Here is a 12,158-nt window from a genome sequence, read left to right as displayed (position 1 = left end):
TTACCAGGCTAGAGTGAAGCTGCCTTTTTCAGGTGATCTTCTACTGCTTCAGAAACTCATGCACATTTCAGTCTCTCGGGTAGGATCGAATGTAAGAGTCTCCAATGACTTTTCCCCATTGAGTATTACCCATTAATTTAAATATTTTACCACTAATGAGACCAGATTATTTTTGCACCTGTAATCCCAGTTTCTGACACAATTTAGCTCGAAATAGAAAAGTTTAGGCTAGAGTTTTGAAAAATATCATCAAATTCTGCTTCTGTGAGCAGAGCAAATGGATTGTAGACAACAGGACTGCAGGATGTTCTGCAATCCGTATAACCACCCCACAAATAAACCTATGTACTCTCAGAAAAATTACATTTTAGAGTCAAATTAAATCTAAATTCAAGAAATTGTGGCGAGGTGGCATTATTGTTGTCCTCCTCAATTTACATGGAACATCCATCAGTGCATTGAATTCTTATCTGTCCCAGTGAGGAATGTCATTTAGGAGGTGACAGTGGCCTGATGTGGATAATTATTTTAAGTTTTATGATGTTGTGTATGCAATAGGTATGAACCTAAAAAGTTTCAAGCAGCTGGGAAGCGGCTGCAGTGTGTTCCACTGGGTGTCGCTGTGACACTGATACACCGGTGTTGCTAAGGCGGAGCATGTAAATGGAAACCTACTCTGTACCCAGCGTACACTCAGCACTGGACCGCAAAGGGGAACTTCATCCAGAAAAGAGGCTCGACCCATGAAAAATAACATGCACGCTAGTGTGTTTTAAGCAATGTTAACAGCTGAAAAGCGAACCTGTCTGATCACGGAATCAAGGATAAGTCTTATAAATGCCTCAATTGGAGTCTCATATTAGAACTTATAGTTTGCATAAGAGTCGAATCTTGCTAGGGATAACCGACAATCCGTTGATTTTTTTAAAAAAAACTTTAGATATACCTTTCCCATTTGCATCTTGTGTGTGCATTGGTGTGTACGTGCATGTTGGGGATGGAGCGATACACATAATTAACCGAAAAGCGCCTTTCTGGAAAATAATTCGTTTTAAGTAGCATTCTGACAGGAGAATTTAAAATCAGTCATTCGCCAGACAGGCTTGAGATTTCTTTTTAAAAAATCAATCAGATGAGAAAGTAAATCTATTAGTAGATTTTTGGCAGGAACAATGGGATTTGTAAACCAGAACCATTTAATAGTAGGTTTAATTAACGGTGAGATTAAACTGTTTAAAGAATGAATTAAGGTCGCACCAAAGATTCATCCTCGCCCGTTTCCCTCTTTCTGCCCAACAACAAAACGCCGGGGATTGCTGCAGGCGACAGAGGGAGAATTCAATTGATTTTAATGTGAGATCTTCAATCTGTGAATGTCCCTCAAAGCTAACACCGAGAACCAGGGCTAAATCTCCTAACAACACACGAATTACACAAAGACATGGCAGAGAATCAAATCACATACACATTTTTAACAGAAAACATAACAGCAATCAGCGATGAAGGTTACATTAAGAAAACAGTTTAACATTATAAACAGTTAAAGGGTGATAATAAAATGTATTGAATAACACGCGAGATCACAGCTCGTTTAGGGAGAGCAATTAATGCCATTAACTTGACAATTCAACATGGAACCGCAAAAATAGAATATATAAATAAAATGGTTTTCAAATAGGCACCGTTTACAAAAGATACGTTATTTGCACACTTGGGAATATTTAAACTCTATGAGAAATCGGTTTTCGATATAATGTAATCGAAAAAAACGGAAAAGCCAATCGTGAGGATATAATCGTCTCAGATCTGCAAAAGCATTTCTATTATTGAAATATGTCGAATATTATTGTTAGCGGATTTAGAAAATACTGAGAGTCAAACGCCACTTGCTTCTCCCAAATGATTTCTGTATTATCATTTCCTGGCGTTCGCCGCTAGGAAATCGTGCGGATGTTGTGCGTCGAGTGTCTTGTGTAGTTTTGAAAACTGGAAGAGGCATCTTTGCCGGATTAACAATCTGGGTAGAGGCAATCTCTCGAGTCTTGGGCAATTGATGAATTGTGCTAATGCTAATAAAGCACAGTCGGTCCCCTTCTGTTTAAAATATCTTACGAATAACTAATGTCACCCTTCAAAAAAAAACTTTGAAAAGTTAATTTCTTACGGGCTCTCTTTTGCTCAGTACGAAGAAGTAACGCCACTCCTCTCCCCACCCCCACCCCCACCCCCAAAAGCACTAAATCTGAAGGGGAAAAAAGTTGTGTTTATTTTTCCAGTATCGGAGTTTCTCGAGGTCTGACTAAGCGCCTGTTATACTCTGCTTCATTAATAACTTTTGCAGACTACGACACCTGATTGTGAACAAAGCATTCCTATTCTCTGCTCAGTAATTAAAGAACCCGCCAATCTATTTACCTCCTTACATGGAACACCGGGTTCAACTCTGTTGCCAAAAAGTATGAAACTTTATTTCGAAGGAACATGATAAACTGATGGAACCCTTAATGAGACCAAATATGTATTGGGTCGCAGTGAAGCTGTAACCAGATTTCACAAATGTATGTACATATTTACATGTATGTATATTTGTATGTATGTATTGAAATGGATGTAAACTTTTTATTGGTTGATTTCGCACAACAGATTTCCTCGTAGGTATTCCGGGATTTTATATGTCCTTTAAAACAGAGGCAAGACTATCCCAGAATATATTCTTTACGTATCCTAGTCCTTGATTATCCTATAAAATGCTCTTAAAATAATGGAAAGGAATTTTTTTCCCCTTTAGCTTCAGCTATTAGTCTATAACAGATCTATCAGGAAATAAATAAGTCCTTTAATGTCATTCAAATATGTTGTTTAGCTGTGAGTGAGAAATTAAATAGTTATGTACGGAGCAACAACATTTCAGAGAATGTGCAAAATGTGTTTAGGACCCGTTCTTCCAGTTATGTAGGTTTCCTGATTTGCTTTAGCCTCACAAATTATATAAGTTTTGGAGTATTTGGAGCATTCTGTATGAAATGTATTATTAGTGATCAGGTCACCTGAGCTGCTTCGGGAAATCCATTTCGCCAGAGATCAAAAACTTCTGATTTTTCAAGGTGCAGTGCTTGACCCAAAGTTACTAAGGACGAAGCTGTGCAACTGGAATTGAACGGAAGAAAGCCCCCAGTGTTTGGAGATTGTGCGCTAGTATTACCGCCAGTGAGAGGCACTAGTATCAGCACAGCTGCATATGCGGAACCACCTACCCCCCCCCCCCCCACCCCCCACCTCACACACACAATGTTTCTTCCAAACACAGTATTTTTAAATGTGAACACACAGATCTTTCTCCCCCATACACCTAAACACTTACCACTGCTTTTACTCAATCCCTATTCTCCCCAAAGCATTTTCTCTACTCAATAATCTCTATGTTATTAATAAGCGTAATATATATTGTTTGTTGTTGAAATAGTAGAGGAACCTCGTCTTTCGCAAAAGATTGACATGCCATTCGGTTAAAATTGACGACTTTTGCAAACCTCACTTGTAAAGCTACATTTTTCTTGTATCTATACACAGGTATCGCCCAGTGTCTGAATCATATCCTTACTGCCACAAAGATCATTCTAAAGGAGTTGTATATTTTTGGTCCATTAGTATTTAATGTGGACAGTTGTGAACTTTCGGGCAATTTGAGAAAGTTTTCTTAATATTGTTTTATTTCTTAAGCATTTTTGCATGGAAATTGAATTGTTAATGTTCGATTTATATGTATCGTGCAAGCACATTACATACAACCGACACATTGGGGGGTTTAAAATGTAAATCAGCCCTCCCCCGTGGCAATGCCGCCACGAAATGGTCATTACAACTGACCCACACTTTATTGCATTATTAACATTGCGCATATTCATACGTTTGAGTGAGGATGGGATATTTCTGAACACAGCCTGGCTTACAGGTAACGATGAAGTTTAATTGTTGTTCTGAGATTTAAATATTGTTTGGATCCACGTTCCATCTCCCCACCCTACTCCGCTCAGCCCCTATTTCGGTTGTACAGAGTCTTCGGTGCGTGTGCCATGTCTGTGTTGTGTGTGTGTCTGTGTGTAAGCGGCCATTTATAAGCTTTCCCATTCATTTGTCCGAATAAATTCTAACTGAAAAATAACTAGTGCAAAAATTCACAACAAATGCCACAAACGAAGGACTCTGCAGTAGCCTGCTAAATGAACGAGGAAAGAACATTAAACGCTCTGGTGCTGGAGATTAGTCCAGTACTTCATTTGTTACACCTGTTAATTATCATCTTTGTTTCAATATAATTTAATTGGGAGTTGAAGAAAGATTTTGCCAGCGCGCGCTTAACATTAAAATGGGGATGCTCCACATTTACCCACGCCGCTGCGGTCTGAAACTTCTTTTTGCAGATCGCAATCCTTTGGACTTGATTTAGAGAAAGAACCTCTGTGTCCGCATGAGTTAATGGAAAAAATATAATGGCAGGGCAGGAAAGATAGAAAACATTGTGTACCAGAAAGGAAGTTAACAAAAGCTGTACAAAGGGAGTACCACACAAGACTTAAAATAAATACGTGGTTAGACTATGTAGGCCTTGATGTTTACTCTTGAAAATAATTTGTTAAATGTCTATTATATTAAAATGGAAATATATCACCATTAAATCTAAAATTTTGGCATGTCGACCATAACACAGAAGCCCGAAGTGTCCAGTTACCTGTACCAACACACACACACACACACACACACAAGGGAGTTTATGAATATTTCATAGCCGTGCTCTGAATAATGTTTAATTTCAGTTAATTTTCACTTATACACTGAGCCATCACAATGGAACACTAAACAAAGATTAACTGTAATATTCTGTTCTTTTTGAGGGCGGAGGCGAAGACGCTGGGGACGGAGCTGGAAATTCGGGAAGAATTCAGCATCAAGCCGGACAGCTCTTCAGACTGGTTCAGAAAGAGCGAAGCCGCAAGCGACGCCAACTGCTCAGTGCATTCAAATTTAAAACAGGCCCTCGGGCAACTTCCTTGGACGGTAGAAAAGGTAGAAAAAGCCTATCGCCGCGGCGACTGCCGGCTTCCATCGTCCCGACTTCTCTCAAACTTTTAACAAGTTGTCTTCATGCAAGGTTGGAGCAGAAGTCGGAACAGAAGTTTGTGTCGTTTTGTGTTTTTCTAAATACAAAGGCATGTTTTAAAGAGCGTTTATTTTCTGTGAAATATCAACGATTAATCTGCTTTTCGGCTGTGTTGTTTCTTTTTGCCCACTGTCCTTGGGCTTTGGACGATTTGCTCCCCAGCTCCAGTCACTTTGTGTCCGGCATGTGAGAAGCTGTGGAGTTGCTGATGGGCAGAGAGCGCGAACAGACAAGTTTTAATAAAATAAGTGTGCAAAACGTATTATATTGTCTCTGGCTTTTCTTTGTAAATGTCTCGTTTTGGTCCCTTCGCTATTTACTTTCCCTCCCAGATCAAGAGTTGTCCAATTTGACACAGGAAGTGCGCGTCCCCGGAGCCGAGCGTCGGGAACGCGCCGCGCTCGTTCACGCTCGGCTGATTAAAGATTTGCTGATATTTAATAGCAGAGAAAACCCGCGACTCAGTGAGAGAGACACACGGAGAGAGAGAGAGAGAGAGAGAAACTCGGACCCGATCCTAGCCTCAAACTCCTTTACTTTGGCTTCCTCGTCCAAACACATCCCCGACACACGGATCTTTATGGATTTTGGGCTCGTTTTCTCCTAATTCTGTGGAGTTTGTCCCGATCGAAACAAAAATAGAAACAAGAAACTGGGATTGTTTGGGATTTGGTGTCCCCTAGATCGCACAGATGTTGGTACACACATATGCTGCAATGGTGAGTACGGCAGAGAGGGGGAAACGGGCCGTTTATATGGAATTGAAACTAAATTAATGGAATCTGTGGGAAAGATGAGGATTTTCTTACCAAAAAATATGCTGCAGATGGTTCACCTGGCTCGCATTGCTTTTCATCGCTTTCGTTATTTTAGCCAACTTTTCGATTTCACAATGGAGCGATGAACTGAAACTCGCACATGAGAAAACTTTAGTATATTGACACACACAAGGAAAAACCAAACTGGGAAGTGTGTGTGTGTGTGTGTGTGTGCGCGTGTTTGTGTGCAGGGGGTGGGGGAGTATTTTCTCCCCTGGGCTGGGGGTTTGGTTTTATTTCCAGATATGTGGTCGATATATTTGCTCATAGCAACTTATGGTGTTGGGACAGGGTTGGGGTTGGGGGTGGGGAGTGGGTGGAATACAGTTTTAGATCGAGGCAGAAGTCAGGCAGAAAAATAAAATTAAAATGATGGCACAGGGAACTAGAAAGCAAGAAACAACCAAGAATAAATAAGAGGTTTTTTTTACAATGAAGGATCAATTATATATATATTATACATGTATAAAGTGAAGTCAGATAATAAAATGGGAAGCGAATAATTGTTGTTTTGTCTCATTCGCTGTGTGTATGGTAGAATTTTTGCTCCTATAACCGCCTTCCTTGATTGTCTTTTCCAGGATCGGCACGATGGAATGAACGGGAGTCACAGTGCCCGCCTCGCCCAGCTCGGCTCCATGAGCCAGGCTCCCTACTCCACGGCCCCGCCGCTCTCGCACACCCCTTCCTCGGACTTCCAGCCGCCTTATTTCCCGCCGCCCTACCAGCCCCTGCCCTACCCCCAGAGCCAGGAGCCGTACGCTCACGTCAACGACCCTTACTCCCTGACCAGCCCCCTGCACCAGCCCCAGCAGCACCCGTGGCAACAGAGGCAGCGCCAGGAGGTGGCGGCTGAGCAGGGCATCCTGCACCAACCCCGAGGTCTGTCCCAGTTGTCAAGCCTCGACCACCGCCGGGATTACCACGGGATCCGGCGGCCTGATGTGCTGCTGCACTCCGGCCACGGCCTCGACTCTAACCATGGACTGGTGGACACGCTCGCTCTCCATGCCCTCAACCACCACGGACTGGACGATGTGCAGGTACGGAGTTCAATATAGTTAAGACTGTATATTAATTATATATACACATACCAGGAAAGGAAGCAATTCTTTCAGGAGAATTTAATAGCTTTTGGGGAAAAAACGGCCCTGAGAAATATTAGAAAATTAAACTTATAAGTTATTCCTGACACTGTTACACGCGACAGTTTGTACAAATAAATTAAAATAAATAAATAAGTTGGAGCACACATACTTGCTCAGTTTACAATGAATTGACCGGTTATGTGCTCGCCCCTGTCATTCAATGGGCACGGGAGAAGGCGGCTGTATTTTTTGCAAACGCTGACAACCGTGCTTATCGTAACTCAGCAATGCGATAAGATGACCTATTTTAACACAGTCAATTCTTCTCAATTTTTTTTATAATATGAACATGTTGAGGAAAAACAACTACATTTCGCTTTACTTTTTGAATTAGGGCTCCCTGCTCGTTTCCGAACATATTATGAGTTTTAGTTTCATTTTGCAAATGTACATTCCAATCGATCTCTAAATAATCATCCGATTTGGCGAAAGGTAAATTTATATATCCATTTTATTGTTAAATGATAAATATTTTCCAATTTAAATCTACACAATTGAGATACTGTCTGAAGGGTAAGACCATGAGTATGTAACATATGATGACGGGTCCTCGTACTTATGAATCATTTTGACCTATATACAGTGCTCCTGACAACAACAAGCTGGTTTGGAAAGAAAAGCGAAGTAAAGAGACATCTTAAACCAAGGGAAAGTGACAGTTTATTAATACAGCCGGTTCATTATTGTCACACTTCGGATTATGCGCTTTGTCCGGCTCTTTTTTTTCCTCTCGGTCCGTGTGAAGGATTTGTAGGTCTATTGGTTTGTGTTTAAATTGTGGCTGGGTGATCGTAACCCAATCTGACAAGTTCCACTGAACAGGGCTGGGTTTGGAAGCGGTATGACGATAAATCTGCAGCAGCTCCCGTAGCGTATAAGATGCAGATTTACATTCAGTTGGACGGGGCAAATGTGAGAACCGTGCTGCGGAGCTTCAGCTTGCGTTGTTTATTATTGTGACCTGCCTTTCTCGATGGATGCAGGGGTGCCGAGCTGCTCAAACGAAAGGGACAGCCCCACATGGCGCGTTATATCATTTTTTTGTTGTTGAAACATCTGGTAATTGCAGTGTTATGGAAATATTTTGCACCTTCACTCTCGTTGATAAAGAAGCAGGCATTCCCGCAATTAAAAATAAAGCCAAGCGGCACGTTCACTTCTAGCATTCGGTTTCCGTCTTTGCTCAAGATAATCGTAGTCACACAAAAAAGTAGCAGTTTTTTTTATATATATAAAAGCTGGGTCGTTTTAACATGGAGTTCTTCGCTTGAATTCATCCGGGACTGGTGAGATGCCCCTAATAAAATAAAGCGCGATTGGAGTTGAACATATCACTGGGTGTCGTACGGTTGCTCCCTGTACTCCAGCACTGGCGGGATTTGTTAATCCTGGTCTCGGTGGATTGTTCCGCTGAAATCTTTTTCTAATTATAGGCTTTGTAAACAATGTTCGCCTTATTAACTACGTACTTTAGCGCTGTGCTAAATAAATAAAAAATAAAAAATTCAAATTTACAATGGCAAAACCAATACCGAGAGAATTCGTCCGCTATCGAAAAACTCCATTTAGTCATTAGATGAAAAGAGCCAGGGTCAACCTTAAAGTGGCCGCTTTACATGGATTGTGACTGTAAAGGAAAACACGTCCACTGGCATCGACGACGCTTCCCTGGTTATAGATGCAATAATTCTCTGTAATCATTTGATAACCAGGTGCAAAGTGATGTATAATAGGATTTTCCCTGGCTGGATCTGTTCAGTCTTTCCTACCCATTGTAAACTGTGCGCTGAGGTGATGGATTTTCTCACTGTTAATTGCGGGCTTTTGGTTCTGTCACTGTAAATTGTTCTTTGACTTCGCGGTCCCAGTGCCAGAGTTTGGCTTTTGTAACTCCTAATAAACATCAAAGAGATGCTGAGGAAACGAAAAGAGATTTTAAAAGTTTCAGAATCAGTGAACGTCGTGTATATTATAAATCCCGCAATCTAACTGTGCGCTTATTTTTAATTGCTTTTAACGTTTTCGAAAAAGCTACTGAAAATCTCACCCCGCCCCTGTCGCTCGAACACCACTTAATCCACCGCTCCCAGCAAAACCCTGGTTTACTTAACTAAATTATAATGCATTTTCCATAACATGGACCGAGTATCAAGCCTGTGGAATTCTAATTAATAGTAAGTGGGGTGGGATTAATAAACATTCATCTGTTTTGCGTGATTGAACAAATTTATTTCAGAAAGTCTGTTTAAAATAAATTGGAGATACAAATATATCATTTTTTTTACAACAAATCTAAATTTTGGTTGGATCCTACCAACACTTTCCCATCTAATTTAAAATCGCATTTCAGTTAGTTGAAATGTTGGCCGAATTAGCCAGTGGGAGATATGTCCTAAAAAGTGACATTTTCTCTTGAGAGGATTAGTTCTGTCGTCACTGTAACCCGATAGTTATATAACAATCGGACTTTTATAGAAGTGAGTTTTAATCACTGCAGCAGTTAGCCTAGTTTGAGGATGTTTGCTATCAGAAGTATTATATCCACAGGGTGAATTAGTATGCAATTCACATTGAATGAGTTTCAATGTAAGTTACCAACCAGGTGCGCGATTTAAAAGCGTAGGGAGCCTTTTACACGGTTCCACTAATCCAGGTGTCAGTTTCAGTGAGAGACGGACTGTCACCCGCGCACAGGACGTGACTCTGATAAATAATTATTTGAGAATGCGAAAATAATAGCTCTTACTGTTTTCATTGTTTTCCCTTCCTTAAAACTGAAATTCCCACAGAATGTGGGCACATTTAGAGCTTGTTTGAGTTATAAAATTACCAGCTATCTGACCATTATCCTGATCCCAGCATAGCATGTAATGACGAATTGATGATGCTTTAATCAGAATTTAGATTCATAGTTCAGGTCCTAGTCTGAATATTTAAATAACAACTACATTAAAATAAGCTCCTAAATATTCTCCAGTTTTCGAGGTGGTAACCAATTGAAGTTTTCCACCTCTGGCAACTAAAATATAGCCACGTAGAACCGGAGTGAGAACACTTCGTAAAACTCGTCAGATACAATGTATTTTGGGTAATAAAGGAAGTTTGATGACTTCCTGCTTTATGAACATTAGCCCTTAAAGAACTCGAGAACCCCGGGACATCTTGTAAATTATCAGAACAGATACAGCACAAACCACAAGCACCTGGAAAGTAAATTGCGAAGAATCTGCGGAATGTTGGAACTTGGTTGGTTTTTACTAGTTTGCTACACAAAGGTGCTGCCTGTACAAGCCGAAAGACATGTTTGCAGACGGCATGGGACGAAACTTTCATTTTGTTGAACTTCAATTCAATGCCAACTCCCGCTCCTAATGCCACACTTCTCTCAAAGTCATATTTCCTCCACCACATTTCCCCAACATCACATTCTCTCAATATTACGCCCCTGATGTTACATTCTCCCCAGTATCACATTGTGCCTACTGCCACAGTTCCTTATTGTCACACATTCCTCCTAATATCATATCCCATAATGTCACATATCATATGCCTCCTAATATCATACTCCTATAATGTCACATCTCACCCATGCCATCTTCCTCCACTATCGTATTCCCCAATGTTCCCCTAAATGTTTCAACCCCCCCCCCCCATATTACTTCATGATGTCACAGTCCACCTAATGTAATTTTCTCTCAATATCATATTCCTCCAATATCACATTCCCCTAATGCCTCATTCCCCCGAATATCAGAGTCGCTCTAATATCACATTAACCCTAATACCACTCCCACTAAAGTTCACCAGCAATATAACTGGGGAACCCCCGGAAAGGAAAGGACTCTGATTTTATCCTCTAAATATGATGGTTGGAAGTCAATATTTGAAGTTTGTTTCTACACTGTTTTCAAACATAGAAATGACTGACATTGCTTGTGTGTGTTTGAGAGTGTAACATGGAAAAAATATAGGTGCATAATACTGGCAGTTTAATCAGATAGAGACCGAAGTAACAGCGGAAAGAGAACCATGTCCATTAATGGATGCAGCCAGGTAGCCGTTTTCTTAACGGGAATACTTAGCAAACCAACTTGAACTATATCGGTGCATTGTGTCTTGCTTGTTTTGAAATCATCATAATATGCAAAGTCAGGAAAGCAAATTGCATGTGCATGGCTGATGTAATCGGCTTTTCGGTTATTCTTAGGTTTGGGGCAGCAAACTCGATCTGAGTAAAAGTTCTGTCTGATACCCTCATCCTTATCTAACGAAACAGTGTCATCACTTCTTTTTATTCATTCTTGGGAACTAGAAAACTGGCACAATTCTTTGAGGGCCTCAGTAACTTCTAGCTGAGTACAAATTGTAACTCTCCCGAATTTATTGTGTAGTAAAGGACTAGATTCACAGTGTAATTTATTCTCGTTAGCTTCTGTAATTATACTCGAAGATTAATTCAAATGCGCTGCGTTCTCAAAAGACATAATTTAATTTATTGTACACCTCCGGGATAAAAGTTAATCTTACAAGTTGCATTTTTTGAAAAGTTGAAGTTCAGTTTGATTTTTAATTATCTGATTAGATTGGCATGTAACAAGATAAGCGTCTACGTATAATAAACGCAAATTCTATTTTTCAATAAAGAATTGGTAGATTAACTTATATCTGAAAAATGTAAACTACATTATATTTTGCCTCTTGTCTGTTGAGGATCTAACATTTGAATTCATCCTGCGCCATGTTGTATTCTGCATACAAAAAGAATTGCAAAGAAGGAAATATATTTGATCCAGGCAAAATACAGATATCATTTGAAGGTCTCCCTCCATTAATGGCCTATATGTTAATCTAGTCTCAGCCCACATTTTGTCTTATATCATGAGACCCACGCACGAAATGCCTGCTTTTATAATGCAGTGCAAATAGCAAAGGAGGGCTAGTCGAAATGTTCGGGGTTCAATTCCATCCTGAGTAACATATAAACTGGAGGTGAAATTACTTGGGATCTTCACATGTAGGCAGCAATGCAGCACC

The 12,158-nt window shown here is 40.3% G+C and overlaps 1 protein-coding gene across 1 annotated transcript in view; it reads left to right on the top strand.

Annotated features, from left to right (window-relative positions):
• Positions 1–5,626: 5,626 nt before the first annotated feature.
• tfap2e (transcription factor AP-2 epsilon) overlaps positions 5,627–12,158 on the top strand; it is a 92,337-nt gene continuing 85,805 nt past the window's right edge. The window contains exons 1-2 of the mRNA XM_041212930.1: positions 5,627–5,877; positions 6,558–7,019. Of these exons, the coding sequence (XP_041068864.1) occupies positions 5,851–5,877; positions 6,558–7,019 (489 nt within the window). The 5' untranslated portion in view covers positions 5,627–5,850. The remainder of the gene's footprint in view (positions 5,878–6,557; positions 7,020–12,158) is intronic.

The sequence above is a fragment of the Carcharodon carcharias genome, chromosome 19, assembly GCF_017639515.1.
Source record: "Carcharodon carcharias isolate sCarCar2 chromosome 19, sCarCar2.pri, whole genome shotgun sequence".
Taxonomy (NCBI): domain Eukaryota; kingdom Metazoa; phylum Chordata; class Chondrichthyes; order Lamniformes; family Lamnidae; genus Carcharodon; species Carcharodon carcharias.
The sequence above is the reverse complement of the archived record's forward strand: the minus strand, read 5'-3'. Positions and strand labels throughout refer to the sequence as shown.